The sequence below is a fragment of the Chlorocebus sabaeus genome, chromosome 6 (genome assembly GCF_047675955.1).
Source record: "Chlorocebus sabaeus isolate Y175 chromosome 6, mChlSab1.0.hap1, whole genome shotgun sequence".
In the NCBI taxonomy this organism is placed as follows: Eukaryota; Metazoa; Chordata; class Mammalia; order Primates; family Cercopithecidae; genus Chlorocebus; species Chlorocebus sabaeus.
The window spans coordinates 59,304,626-59,319,888 of NC_132909.1; the positions used below are offsets into that span (position 1 = coordinate 59,304,626).

At 56.3% G+C, this 15,263-nt stretch overlaps 1 protein-coding gene across 4 annotated transcripts in view; it reads right to left on the reverse strand.

Moving 5' to 3' along the window:
* The window catches only part of CELF5 (CUGBP Elav-like family member 5), a 75,278-nt gene that overhangs the window by 12,018 nt on the left and 47,997 nt on the right, over window positions 1-15,263 (reverse strand). For 2 of the 4 annotated variants that reach the window (XM_037994568.2, XM_037994571.2), the window contains exons 3-8: window positions 10,593-10,644; window positions 8,586-8,714; window positions 6,261-6,340; window positions 3,005-3,151; window positions 2,066-2,207; window positions 1,836-1,982 (exon numbers count right to left, since the gene is read on the reverse strand). In XM_037994568.2, coding sequence (XP_037850496.1) covers window positions 1,836-1,982; window positions 2,066-2,207; window positions 3,005-3,151; window positions 6,261-6,340; window positions 8,586-8,714; window positions 10,593-10,644 — 697 coding nt within the window. Of the gene's footprint in view, window positions 1-1,835; window positions 1,983-2,065; window positions 2,208-3,004; window positions 3,152-6,260; window positions 6,341-8,585; window positions 8,715-10,592; window positions 10,645-13,806; window positions 13,884-15,263 lie in introns of those variants that run through there. The other 2 variants (XM_037994572.2, XM_037994569.2) reach the window with 2 other exon arrangements.

The following is a 15,263-nucleotide window of genomic DNA, read 5'->3' on the forward strand; positions in this document are numbered from 1 at the left end:
AAAATTAGCCAAACATAATGGTACATGCCTGTATGTAGTCCCAGTGACTCGGGAGGCTGAGGTGAGAGGTGAGAGCATAGCTTCAGCCCAGGAGTTTGAGAGTTCAAGGCTGCAGTGAGCTATGATCACACCACTGCACTCCAGCCTGGGCGACAGAGTGAGACTCTGTCGCTAAATAAATAAATGGTGAATTTGAATAGGGTCTGGAGTTGAATTAATTGTATGGCGCCAGTGTTAGTTTCCTGGATTTGACAGTGTCCTGTGATTAGATAAGCTGTTGGCATCGGGGAAGCTGTGTGAAGGGTACCCGGGACTGCACTGTGGTATTTTGGTAACTCCCTGTGAACCTCCAATCATTTCAAAATAAAATGTTAAGGCCAGTCGCAGTGGCTCACACCTATAATCCCAGCACTTTGGGGGGCCAAGGTGGGTGGATTGCTTGAGCCCAGGAATTTGAGACCCGCCTGGGCAACATAGCAAGATCCAGTCTGTACAAAAATTTAAAAATCAGCCGAGTGTGATGGTACATGCTTGTAGTCCCAGCTATAAGGAAGGCTGAGGTGGGAGGATTGCTTAAGTCCCAGAGATGGAGGCTGCAGTGAGCTGTGATGACGCCACTGCACTCCAGCCTGAGTGACATAGTGAGACACTGTCTTTAAAACTAACCAAATAAGGCCGGGCGCGGTGGCTCAAGCCTGTAATCCCAGCACTTTGGGAGGCCGAGACGGGCGGATCACAAGGTCAGGAGATCGAGACCACCCTGGCTAACCTGGTGAAACCTCGTCTCTACTAAAAAATACAAAAAACTAGCCGGGCGAGGTGGCGGGCGCCTGTAGTCCCAGCTACTCAGGAGGCTGAGGCAGGAGAATGGCGTAAACCCGGGAGGCAGAGGTTGCAGTGAGCTGAGATCTGGCCACTGCACTCCAGTCTGGGCAACAGAGCGAGACTCCGTCTCAAAAAAAAAAAAAAAACTAACCAAATAAAAATAATTTAAAAATAAAAAGTTAGAAACAAATTCTCCTACATGGTGGAAAGACAGATAACTTACTTCACATAAATTAGATGTTGGAAGATGTCTGCCCTAAAACTGTATGTGTAGCATAGAGAAAGGAAGGACCTGTGCTTCATGAAAGCAGGTGCAGCCCAAATAAGTGGGTCATTCATTCTGCATTGAATGAATAAATGAATGAATCCAGGCATTGATATCTCCCCAAATAATACAGATGAATAATTAAGATGTATGGGCTGGAAGCAGTGGGTGGATCACCTGAGGTCAGGAGTTTGAGACCAGCCAGGCCAACATAGTTAAAACCCGTCTCTACTAAAAATACAAAAATTAGCCAGGCGTGGTGGCACGCGCCTATAATCCCAGCTACTTCGGAGGCTGAGGCAGGAGAATCACTTGAACCTGGGAAGCAGAGGTTACAATCAGCCAAGATTGTGAGACTGCACTGCAGCCTGGGCGACAGAGTGAGACCCTGTGTGAAGCCTTTTGCACACGGATTAAATTGTCCATGCAACCTCATGAGGCTACCGATGTTATCCGCCCCATTTCCCAGATGAGCAAACTGAGGCTCAGGGACATAAAGAGCCCATCCAGGGTCACTGAACTGGAATTTAAGCCCAGAAACATCCAGATGCACCGTTTTAATGTGTTGCCACCCTGCCACGGCCTCCCTTCCTGTGTTCACAGCTCTTATCTGCTCAGCCAAGACACCCTTTTTCCTGCCCTTCTGTTCCCTGGGCACTGTGATATAGGGACTCATACTTGTTCCGGAAACACCATCTCTACTCCCCGCCACTCTCCTAGGCCCCAGAGGACCACCCCAAGTTACCTGGGTAGGGCACAAGGCCATTGGCATAGACGGTTTCCAGGGCGGGGTGCCCACCTGGAAAGGGCACGACACCTGCAAAGCCATTGGTGATGGGAGCCACGAGGCCAGGCACGGCGGTGGTGCCCAGCAGCGGGGGTGAGTGCAGCCCTGCAGAGTGGAAGAGGGTCATGGGGAGGCCAGTCTGGCTCTGGCCCAACCCACCCATCCTTGGGCGCCTGGAGGAGGCTCACCAGAGGCAGGAGCGATGGGTGTGGCAGGCAGCCCATTGAGGCTGACGGCGCCTATCTGCTGGATGTGACAGGGTGAGAAGGCCACGCCGGGACTCAGGTAGCTGCCCGAGGTGGACAGGACTGTTGTCTGCTGTTGCATGAGCTGGAGGTGAAGAGATGTCACAGTTGGGGTGACATCTCCCCTGAGATCATGGCTTATGAGTGGAGGCTTGGTCCCCCAGTTACTAGTGAGGAGGTCAGGCTGGGTATCTTGGCTCAGGCTGAGATCAGAATTGGAGCTCAACCTGGGATCAAGGCTTAGCCTGGGAGCAGGGATCAGTTAGGAAGTGAGGGTCGGGCTGAGATCAGGGCTCAATCTAGTCAGGAGTTGGGGCTCAGCCTGGGATCAAGGCTCAGTCTAGGATCCGGGCTCAGTTAGGAAGTGAGGCTCAGCCTGGGACCAAGGCTCAGTCTAGGATCAAGGCTGTTAGGAAGTGAGGCTCAGACTGAGATCAAGGTTCCATCTAGGATGAGGGTTTAGTTAGAAACTGAGGCTCAGCCTGGGAGCAGGGTTCAGTCAGGAGCTGGGGCTCAACTTGGGATCAGGTCTCCGCCAGGGTGGAGCTCGGTTAGGTCAGGTCTCAGTTTGGGGTCAGTCTGGATTTGGAGGTTCAGCCAGAATTGGGCCTAATTTAGATGTGGGGCATAGCCAGGTTCTGGGGCTCGGTCCAAGACTGGGTGTTAATGTGAGATTAGGGCTCAGTCTTCTGAATACAGGACTCGGTCTGAGTTTAGTCTCAATTTGGAGTTGGGGTTCAGCCACGCCAGGAGAGGACCCTGAGTCAGGGAGATGGAGGGAGAGGCGGAAGACGGGCCAAGAGGCAGGAGCCCCCAACAGAGAGTAGACGAAGATGGAGAGAGACGGAGCCGGACCCCCGAAGCCGCCCCTGGATCACTCACAGCCTGGGCGTAGGCACTGTAGGGGCTGAAGGGCAGTGTGAGGGACGGCGTCAGGATGCCCAGCTGGCCCACCATCTGCTGCATGCGTCTGAGCGTCCGCTCCTTGTCCGTGTCGGCGAACTTGACCACCAGGCTGGAGGAGGCTCCCTGCAGGGGCAGCGGCGAGCAGGTAGGGAAACAGGCTGGGAGGTAGCCAGGACTCTGGGGTCCCTGGATTCACGTTAGCTCAGGCCCCCTGGGTGAGGGGCATCATGCCAGTGGCTGTCAGCCATGTCCACGGGCCCCCAGCCCCAGGAGCCAGGGCCACAGCGAGGACCGCATGGAGATCAGCATCCTGGACCCAGCAGCATCTGCACAGGTGCAGCGCCCAGGTCTAGGGGGCTGTGATGGGGCACAGGTGGGGGCCCTGACTGTCAGCCACACACTCAAAACAGATGGAGAATCCCGCCGCTGGAGAAGAACAGGGGGGCACAGATGGAGACACCTATAACTTCAGCTCACCTGAGAACAGGCGAGAAACCAGTTTCCGAAGGAAAACAGCAGGCTCAGGTGGACGAACCTGCCATTGTCACTCCACACCTGAAACTCCAATCTCCAGAGAGGAACAACTGGGGCACAGACGGGTGACCCTCCAACTCTCACCCACACCTGAGAACAGGTGAGACTCCAGCCACACGAGAGGAATGATGCAGGACAAGTAGATGATCCTGACTCTGTCCCCGTTCCCCGGAGCTAGCAGGGAGTTCTAGCAGGGAGTTCAAGGGAGCTCAGCCCCGGATTTTTTTTTTTTTTTTTTTTTTGAGATGGAGTTTCGCTCTTGTTGCCCAGGCTGGAGTACAATGGCGCAATCTCTGCTCACTGCAACCTCCGCCTCCCAGGTTCAAGTGATTCTCCTGCCTCAGCCTCTTGAGTAGCTGGGATTACAGGCGCCCACCACCACGCCCAGCTAATTTTTTGTATTTTTAGTAGAGATGGGGTTTCCCTATGTTGGCCAGGCTGGTCTCGAACTCCTGACCTCAAGTGATCCACCTGCCTTGGCCTCCCAAAGTGCTGGGATTATAGGCGTGAGCCACCACGCCTGGCCCCAGCCCCGGATTTTTGTGCCCTGTGCAGGCAGATGAACCTGTAGCCTATCCACCCAGTGGACAGCGGACAGTAGCCACTGGTGGGGACAGGGGGTCCTGCTTTGCTGAAGCACAGACAGAAACCCATGTGACTGCTGTCCCACCCCATGGCTGTCCAGCTGCCACAGGGCTGGGCTAAAATCCACCAACAGGCAGCCCTGGGCAGTCAAAGCAGCCATGAGCAAGGGAGTGTCTGTCTGTGCAGTCAGGACCTGCAACAGGTCCTGTTACCAGTGTCAAGAGAAGCCCGGTGGCCAGGCACGGTGGCTCATGCCTGTAATCCCAGCACTTTGGGGGGCCAAGGTAGGCAGATCACCTGAGGTCAGGAGTTCGAGACCAGCCTGACCAACATGGCGAAACCCTGTCTCTACTAAAAATACAAAAATTAGCCGGGCGCGGTGGCTCATGCCTGTAATCGCGGCTACTTAGGAGGCTGAGGCAGGAGAATCACTTGAACCCAGGAAGTGGAGGTTTCAGTGAGCCAAGATCGCACCACTGCACTCCAACCTGGGCGACAGAGCGAGACTCCATCTCAAAAAAAAAAAAACAAGAGAGAGAGAGAGAGGCCTGGGGTCAGGGGCCCAGGAGGCCATTCCCACCCCCCACAAATCAGCTCACACCCCAACTTTCGGGCTCAAGAAGGAAAATATTTTCCCCTTTGACCAGCTCCTCCCTGATGAGCTGGCTCCCAGCAGGATGCACCCTGTAGCCTCCCTGTCTTTGCTGACATGCCCCCTTTGATAGAGAACTCACTCCTCCAGACGCCTACCAGCCCTGTCCTGGGACATCTCTAAGCCTGGGAACACTTGCCCTTGTGCTGAGCTAAGCCCCTCCCCTGGGTTTTGAGAGCTGAGGGAGGAGGCTTGTTCCTCTCAGGCCCCATCTTCCTTGCAGCAGATTTGGAGATGTGTATGCAGGGACGATGGCTCCTGGGGACTCCTTCCTCAGGGGAAGGGCTGTCCCCAATGCCTCCTTGGTCCTCCCCACCCTCTCACTGCTGCAGACCCTGGGACCTGTCCCCAATCCCCATCCCTCCCTCAACCAGTGAGTCGACATGCCCCCCATCCATTCTCACCCTACTGTCTGTTTTCTGATCAGCCCTCCTCCGTGTCCACTAGGCCCCAGCTCAGGCCTCCTCCTCCCTCAGCTGGACCTTGGCCTAGCCGCCTCCCTGGCCTCCCAGCCTCCAGTCTTGCACCCTGCCCATCCTCTACATTGGCCCCAAAGGGATATTTGCAACCGACCTGGCCCATCTCCTCTCTTGCTCTAAACCATCTGTGACTCCCCACTGCCCTAGGAGAAAGTCCAGGCTTCTCACCCTCACATTGCGGCCCCATCTTCTATGGCTCCTCTGGGCTACCTGTTGCTACCTCCCAGTCTTTCTTCTTGTTAGAGCCTCTCCTGGCCTCAGCAAATCCAACCCAGGTGTCATCCCCTCTAGGACATCCTTACATGTACACATATACACACTCACACACTCACAACCTATACTCAGACCTGCATACACTCACACACGTATACAATCACCCACAATACTGACTCACTCACACTCAGGCACACACACACTTGCCCGTAAATGCACCTGCAGATGCACACACATGTGTTTCCTCCCCCATGGCCCAGGCATACACACATGCTCACACACACAGAAACACACACGTGTACTCACATACACACATGCACATGCACCAGTATCTCTACACTAGCACACAATGGCACACTTATCCGTACCTATTTACACACAACCCCCGTGCACACAGCACTCACGTAACACCTAGTAGTAATGACACACTCGAACACACACTCACACACACACGCATGCATACATTCTCAGGCACAGTCACACCCAAACATGCACACTCACCAACATGTACACACTTGTAATACATCCATGTGTGTGCTTGGATACACTTCGCTTGCATACTCACCTCCACATCTGCACACACTCACATGCATATACCCACTCCAGGGACCACAGCCAGGGACTGTGCCTCTTTCTCCACCTGTGCCCCCTCTGAAGGACAGCCGGGGCTACTGGGTGACAGCAACGGTAGGAACACGGCCTGTTTCATCCCTGTCCCCTCACCCCTTTCCCACGCCCACCCCCACGGTCAAGGGCAGCTCCAACTCACCGGCATGGTCTGGCTCCCATGCAAGGCGTGGATGGCCGCCTGTGCCTCCGTGTGGGAGGAGAACTTCACAAAAGCACAGCCTGCTCCAAGAGAAGAAGAGGGTGATGGGGTCACAGGACTGGCTGAGCGGGGGCCACAGGAGAGGGGACAGAGAGACCTACATGGCCAGTGTCAGACACATGCAGACAGAGAGAGTTGATAACAGAGAGACAGCCAGTCATTTGCTCAGACGGACAGCTGGACAATCAGCCAGATCAAGGGTCAGAATAGAGGAGAATCGCACAGACAGACAGCCACAGAGTTAGACAAAGAGCCGGTCACCCACACAGCCAGCCAGCCCGCCATTTCTTCATTCAGTCCAGCAGAAAGTCAGTCAGCCATCCGGGTAGCGGGTTAGACAGTCAGTCACAGAGTTTGTGAAGCACACAACCAGATGGATGGTGCAAGGCTGGGAACCGTCAGGGAGGAAGTCCCGTCCACCAGAACAAATGACAGGGACCAAGGTCCAGATAATTACGATCAGATATGTGGCGTTAAACTGACAGACCACTGGACACACTGTTCTATGGGCAGAGTCCGCAGAGACACGTGCAGGTCCAGACAGACCCTTCTGACCACAGCCAGACAGATGGAAATTATCAACCGCCAGACCTGAGCAGACCCAGACAGAGCCACACAAGCAGACAGACCACCACCGGAGACCACCAGACACAGGCGAATGCAGACAGACAGTCACATACACAGAGACCACCAGACACAGGCGAATGCAAACAGTCCCACGGACAAAGTCCATAGAACAGACGGAGGCCACTGGACCTGGCTCCAGACTGATAGAGTACTATGGAAGGGCCAGCCATATTGTGGGGGGAGGGGTGGAATGTTCTGGAATTACATAGTGGTGATGGTTACACGGCTTTATGAATAGAAAACAAAAAGCACTTCATTGTACATTTTAAAAGGGTGAATATGGTGGGATGTGAAAGACATCTCAATTTTTTTTTTTTTTTTTTGAGTTGGAGTCTCGCTCCATCGCCCAGGCCAGAGTGCAGTGGCGTGATCTCAGCTCACTGCAACCTCTGCCTCCCGGGTTCAAGCAGTTCTCTGCCTCAGCCTCCCAAGTAACTGGGATTACAGGCGCCTGCCACCACGCCCAGCTAATTTTTGTATTTTTTGTAGAGACGGGTTTCACCATCTTGGCCAGGCTGGTCTTGAACTCCTGACCTCGTGATCCACCCACCTCAGCCTCCCAAAGTGCTGGGATTACAGGCGTGAGCCACAGCGCCCAGCCCTCAGTTTTAAAAATGAAGAACCAGGCAATGGTCAGAAACCATCGGACACATTCAGTTCTAGTAAGAAAGACCAGAGTGGAGTCGGTCCCAGATGATGAGCTCTGTGGACAGAGACCGACAGACACCATCATTTGGACTCTCAGGCAGGAAGATAGCCAGACACGCAGACACAACCAGAGACCACCAGTCATATGGACAAATCATATAGACAGAACCAGGAGGAAACAGTTCTACGAACAGTCAGGTGGAGGAATCTGAGACCACAGGGCATAGGTAACTCTCTCCGGGGAGAAGCCCCGCCCCTCCCCCAGATCCCGCCCCAACACAAGGCCACACCCCTGCATCCCTACTCACAGGCAGCCCCTGGAGAAGCCTTGCCCTTCTCCAAGACCCCGCCCCATCCCAAGGCCACGCCTATGCATCTCCGCCCACCCCACAGCAGCCCCGCCCCTCTTCAGGACCCGTCCCCAGAGCCAGCATGCAGAGAGAGCTTGCAGGTAGGATCAAGCAGGACCAGTCTGTGCTCCACACCACCCCTGTGAACCAGCCCCTCCCCACGAGCCCCAGCCTCCTATGGGCCTGGCCCCGCCCTACCTGGCCAGCCCCACCCCTACATGCTCAGCCCCGACCCTTCACAGGGCCCCTCCCCGTGGAGCCAGTCCTTTCTAACCCTATGTATTTCACCCCTCCCTATAGCCCCTCCCCTACCCAAGACCCCACCCTTGCAGCCTCACTCACAGACTTCACCTCTGGAGAAGCCTCGGGCCTCACCAGGGCTACATCCTCAGAGCCAGCTCCTCCCCACCCTGCAACCCCACCCCCTCTCCAGATCCCGCCCCTACAATTCCTCCCCTCTCCAAGGCCCCGCCCCTGTAGCGTCACCCACAGACTCCACCCCTGGAGAAGTCCCGCCTCCCCAGGGTGCCGCCCCAGAGCCAGCTCCTCCCCATGCTGCAGGCCCCACCCTCCCCACAGGCCCCGCCCCCAGAGCTAGCCCCGCCCCTCTCGCAGTCCCGACCCGGCACCCGCCAGTCACCTTTGCTGCTGCCGTCAGGCCCCCGGAGCACGGTGCACTCGTCAATGACCCCGAAGGGCTGGAACAGCCGCAGCACGTCCTCCTCCGACTGCTGCTTGTTCAGCATCCCCACGAACAGCTTCCGGTCCCCTGTGGGCGGCGACACCCACCTCAGCCGAGTCCCCGGCCTCCGGGAGGGCCTCCGGGATTCCTCCCTCCCTCCAGCAGAGTGGAGGCGGCAGGGCAGGAAGACGCGGCGCCCGGGCCCTGCCGGCTCCGGTTCTGAGTGTGCGAGGGAGGACCCAGCCGCGCCCTTTCCCTGCCCCGGATCTCTCCACCCTCCCACGGGCCCTGCACGGTCCCATCTCCGGGCGTTTGCCCAGGCGGCGCCCCGGCCTGAAATGCCCTCCCTGCAGTCTTCTGGGGTCTCTGCTCCACTGCTCCCCCTCCAGGCGGAGATGACCTTTCCCTCTGGTGCACTCAGAGAGCCCGCACCGAGTACTAGGACTAGGAGCTGCCTCGCCGGGCCTGGGTCCCATCTCTTTTTTCTGTCTGCCCCCCGGACCTGCCAGGCGGAGGTGGGCACTGATGATCCCCGCACTTTCATGGTGCCCAGCAGAGGCCCCTGTCCAACTTTGTCGGGATCAAGAGGGGCCAGGCAGTCACCATCTGTGGAATAGAGTGAGGGTTCACGTGCTCATAGGACCAGGGGCCTCGGCAGGCTGGACCCCCTGACAGGTGGGGCTGGGCTGGGCCAGCCTCTTCTGTATGAGCTCTGCCCCCTTGGGTAATTGCATGCTCCCTGGTAATGGGGAACGCGGTGGCTTCATCTCCCAGGGACGGGGAGCTGGGTTACTATGGAAACCGCTCTCGGCAGCTGTCACTCATAGGGTTGGGAGGGAGAGAAACCAGCAGAGAGACTGAGAATCAGGGAGAGAGAGGGACAGATCAGAGAGAGCACACGCGAGAGAGACTGTGTGAGACGGAGAGGGAATAAGAGGGATGAAGAGACAGAGAAGATAAAAAGGAGAAAGAGATACAGAGGGAGATGGAGAGAGAGACAGAGAAATAGAGACAAAGATGGAGACATATGGACCCCACATCGCTACTCCCTGTCCCATGCTGGCAGCCAGGGTGGAGAGTGTGAAAGGGGCTCCCATCCCAGAGGGCCTTTACTGGGCTCCTACATATACCTAGGCGTCCTAACACTCCTGCCCCACACCTCCACTCAGCTAAGTCTGGCTGCCCTCTTTCAGTCTCTGCTTGAGATGGAGAGGAAATATACAAATTTCCAAGAATGACTAGCTTTGGGTCCCATGGGAACAACCGAGTATGCCCCTGCCATGGGCACACCCTGACACCAAAGTCCAGCCCCACACAGACACCACTGGCCCCAGCCTGCATGTCTGCCCACATGCCCAGCCTAGAACAGTCACGCACATATGTGCAAACACACCCATGCACCGGCTGGGCACACGCACATGCACACAGGCAGGAAGGCATCCCCAGCACACACCACACAGGTGTGCTTATGTGCACCAGCTGCAGAAACACAAATGCACAAGTGCACGTACTCACATCTGCACACAGGCAGGCCAGGTGTGCATACTCATACACACACATTTAAGCATGCACACACAAACACACAAACATTTGCACACAGAGACCCCAGAGAGCAATCCACAGCCCTTCAGGCCCCCATCGTCTGTGTCTGAAGCCCTCCAATTATTGTACCCTGGAGGGAGTGGGGTATTTGTAACTCAGGGGAAGGCAGCTGGACCTGGCTAGACCCTGCATCCTCCCTTGGGAACTATGGACATAGCCCCTTCTGCTTTCTGGAACCTGCTTCTCCCCCAACCAAGGGGTGTGTGAGCAGGCATGCAACTACTGCATGCTTTGGGGTAGGGAGGCCAGTCCCAGATCCACAGGCCTCGGCCACTGCCCCTTTCGGGGAGAGAGGAAGAGATTTTCCTTCTTCTCCCATTCCTCTGCCACCCCCCAGCCAGGCAGCCACGGAGAGATGACAACTACCTCCACGGCTTTCGCTGTCCGCAGGCTTCACCTGGATTGGCCGCGCCATCTGCAGAGAGAGGGGGAAGGGGAAAGTCAAGGTCAGGAGTGGGGGTGTGGTGGGCGGGGGTTTTGCCTGAGCTCTGTGGGACAGCCCTGCCCACCTCCCACTACCAGCCCTCAGCACCCCACCACCCCACTAACACCCCAGTAAAAGCAAATGACACTTGGTCCCGCCTACAGCAGAAACTGTGTGACGAACTCTTAGCCCTCAAAATCCAACAATATTCCTTCCTCCAGGAAGCCTTCTTGCTTCCCCAAATGTGATAGGCCCAGTTCCTCCAGTCCCTTTGTATGATGTGACTTTGCAGTTCCTACCATCAAAAACTAGAGTCTATTTTCCCACTCCTGGCACCTGAACTTGGCTAAGTGACTGGCTGTGACCCATAGAATGTGGTGGAAGTTAAGTTGTGGGAGTTCTGAGCCTACGCCTCAAGAGACTTTGTAGCTTCCACTCTTGGAACCCTGAGACTGCCAGGTGGATAAGCCCAGGAGGAGGAGGGGCCTCATGGAGACAGAGGCCTCTCTGACAGTCAGCACATGGGAGTGAGGCCACCCTGACCCAGCTAAGCCCAGTCAAGTCTCAGCTGACTGCAGCTGTTTGAGTGACCCCAAGAGAACCAACAGAAGAACCATCGAGCTGAGCCCAGACCAAGCTTTGCAGAATCGAGAACAAATACAAAGACTGGAGTAGTTTGTTACTCAGCAGTGCTGACTGATACACCAAAGTAGCTACATTTAGCCACATCTCCCAGGAGCTTCAGGTGGGGTCATGCCAGGAGCTTTGGGTGGGGACATACCTGAGTGGGCCAGCCTGCCATCTGGATTCATTGTTCTAGACACTTTTGTCCCACACCCCAGGCATTGAAAATGATATTTAATGAAACAAAAAATTCTCCCTTGCACCAACTCTCACAACATACCAAGTCCTAGGTATGAGCTATTTTGGATATTTGAGAACAGGCTCCAGGGATGTGAGAGTTGGGGAGGCATTTGCATCTCCACTGGTCCTGGGACACAATCCTTCTCCCAACCTGATGTCTGTGGCAAACTCCTATTCAACCTTCAAAACCCATCTTAAAAGCCCCCATGCAGGGACTCTTCCCACTCTTTTGGGCTCCTTCCTCCCTACCCCTCAGGCTGGAAGTGTCTATGTCTTGCTCTGTCTCTCTCCAGACAGGGGACTACGGCATCTCCCCACATGGGGAAGGACACATGGAGGAATTGGAGAAACCTGCTGAACAGAACGGGCCAGAAGGAAGTAGCCAACTTCCACCAACAGAGAAAGGCGTCTGGAATGGGAATGAGTGCTATTCTCAGACCTTCTTCCAAGTCAGAAAAACTTGAAATAGATCCCCACATCCCCTGAGCCCTACGGGTTCAAAAGTGCTCTTTCTAATCTTCTGACTTTTGAGTTTCAGCAGAGAATGCACTTGAAAAAGTGCCAGGTTTTCTTTTCTTTTCTTTTTTTTGATATGGAATCTCACTCTGTCGCCAGGCTGGAGTGCAGTGACACAATCTTGGCTCACTGCAGCCTCCGCCTTCCGGGTTCAAGCAATTCTCCCGCCTCAGTCTCCTGAGTAGCTGGGACTACAGGCACGTGCCACCACACCCAGCTAATTTTTTTTTGTATTTTTAGTAGAGATGGGGTTTCATCATGTTGACCAGGATGGTCTTGATCTGCTAACTTCGTGATCTGCCCGCCTGAGTCTCCCAAAGTGCTGGGATTACAGGGGTGAGCCACCGTGCCTGGACAAATGCCAGGTTTTCTAATCACAGCATAGCTGCCCAACAAGTTTCAGAGAGAGGTGCAATTTTCACCCCATTCTACAGATGTCAACATTGAGATTTCTGTTATTTGCCTAAGAGAGAAGTTATTAGTGTAAGGTCATGGTGAGTGGGTGAGAGTTTCTGGCCTCCAGATTCAGTGATCTGTCCACCCACTCCCATACATAAGGCCTCCTCCCCATCTTTGGACCCCCAAAGTCTCCCCACTGAGCTCTGTCCCTTGTGATCTGACCCCTTCTCTAAGATCCATCCCAGCTCCATGCCCACTCTTCCACTCTGAGCAACCCCTCATTTTGCACTCCCTTCCTCAGAGACCCGTCTGGATTTCCACCTCCCACCCGACCCCCAGCTTCCCTCTTCTCTCTGAGCCCCTCCTGCTTCAGAGGCCCTTCCTCATCTCTGGGTCCCCTCCCCTCTCTAAGACCCTCTCCCATTCTGACACCCTGCTTCCTGAATGTATGAACAGGGCACATATGCGTTCCTCAATTTGAACTCAGCCTTTGGGGCCCCAGAACCCGAGAGGTCCCTGCCTCCCTGATCCTGTACGCCCAATCCTCCCAGCCCAACCTTCCTGCCGCCCAGCCACACCCTCAGAGGGACCCTGACCACCTGGGAGAGGAAAACTTCCATGCTCTTCTCCCACCCAGCTAGCTGGACCCCCTTCCCACCCCACGTCCCCCATGCATACACACCAGGGCCCTTTCCACCTGGGTACCACACCCTGCTAGGCTGGAGGCAGGAAGGGAGATGGTTTCAACCAGATGGGACCAGCTTCTGGGCTGGGAGGGGGGTGCCAGGGGAGGTGGGGAGAGATGGGGGGGGCACCTGCAGGAGCTCCAGACTCCTGCTCCCCCCACCCCTCCCACCCCACCTCCGTTGGCCCTCACCTCCTCCCCCCTCCCAGCACCTTGGGCAGATGAGGATGGGGTTGCCATGGCAACGCTGATTCACCACACGGAAGCTGGCAATTGTTGTTGCCATGGAAACCGCCTCTTAGGGGCGAGCCCAGCTCCTGCCTTGCACAAAAGAGATATTTAAATATAATCTTCTGGAGATGGACGAGGGAGGGAGGGAGGGGTGGCCGCGGGGAGAGAAGCTGCCCCCATCACCGAACCCTCCACCCCCACCTTGTTCTGGGGTTGGGGGGCTGGTATAGCTGCTGCTCCGCATCTTCCCCACCCGCCACAGAGCCTGGGACCTTCCGCCTCCTACTGGGATGGGAGGTCCCTTCCCCCTCGCTGGGTCAGCTCGGCAGCCGGGGAGAGGGGGTCCTGGTCTGGTCCAGAGAAGCCAGCTGAGTAGCCCCCTCCTCTCCAGGCCTCCACTCTAAAGCCGAGCTCCGCGGCCCGGCAGTCCCCCCACCGCAGCCCGGCGCCCGCCTTACCCACCGGCCTGGAGAAGCGCGCCAGGCTGGCATCCACGTGCCGCCGCCCGCCCGCCCGGCCGCCCCGGGCGCACAGGCGCGCACCCGCCGCACTGCACGCTCGGGCCCCGCGCCGCGCGCCCTGCGCCCGACGCCCAGGCGGGCCCTGCCCGCGCTGCCCGCCCGAGCTGGGAGGAGGCGTGCCAGGCGGGGATCTGGGTCTCCCCACACCCCACCCCTCCTGTCGCCCCTGCCCGTCCATCTGGCTCTGCCCACCTCCTCCCGGCTCCCTCTCTCCATCTGTCCCACCGAGGTCTCTGCCGAGTGCACTCCCTCCCTCCTCCACCTTCTCTGGCTCCCCACTGCCGCGTCCCTTCCCTGACCCTTCCCTTCCTCTCCGTTTCTTCAGTAACATTCCTGCTGTGCCCCATGCCTCTCTGGTTCTGGGGCCCCCAAGGCTGAGTTCAATTTTGGAACTCCAGGAAGGACCCTTCACCAGCCTGGCGGAGGGGGAGACAGAGCCAGACACAAACTCTCCCATGGGGTCAGGGTTGGAGCTGGGAGAGTCGAGGGTAGAGGAGAGTGAAGAGCCAAAGGCTATCCTGGGCCTGCACTGAAGATGGAAAATTCACAGTGAATTTTGGAGTAGGAGTAGGAGTTTGGAGCGGTTGGAAACAATTTTTCATGTTGGAGCAATACCCACATCTGCTGACCCGTTCAGTCTTAAGACAACTTAATGAGATGAACACATGAATTTCCATTTTACAGATGGGCAAACCAAGACCAGAAAGAAGGGAGAGGTCGGGAGGCCAAGGAGGGAGGATCGCTTGAACCCAAGAAGTTTGAGGCTGCAGTGAGCGATGATCGTTCCCACTCACTCTGGCGTGGGCGAGAGAGCCAGACCCTATCTCTAAAAAAGGGAGAGGGGGAAGGGAGGTGCCCTAAGGACCCAGACATTCCTCCAACCAAGGGATCCTGTGGGCTGGGGAGCATCTTGGCACTGTGGGCATGGGTGGGCTTTACCTGGGTGACGGAGAAAGGGTCCTTTCTGTCTGACCTGGGTATGCCAGAGATGGGGAAACTGAGGCCCCTTGGGGGGTGGGGAATGGGAACGACTGCAGGAGTCTCGCAGTGAGCTGGGGCAGCCAAGGAGTCTCCGGGATCTGCAAAGTTGTGCCTTTCGAAGAGGAGAGATTCAGAGGAGGGGCCAGGCGCGGTGGCTCACGCCTGGAATCCCAGCAGTTTGAGAGGTCGAGGCAGGTGGATCACCTGAGGTCAGGAGTTTGAGATCACCCTGGCCAACATGGTGAAACCCTGACTCTACTGAAAATACAAAAAAAAAAAAAAAAAAAAAATTAACTGGGCACGGTAGTGCATGCCTGTAATCCTAGCTACTTGGGAGGCTGAGACAGGAGAATCACTTGAACCCAGGAGGCGGAGGGTGCAGTGAGCCAAGATTGCGCCATTGCACTCCAACC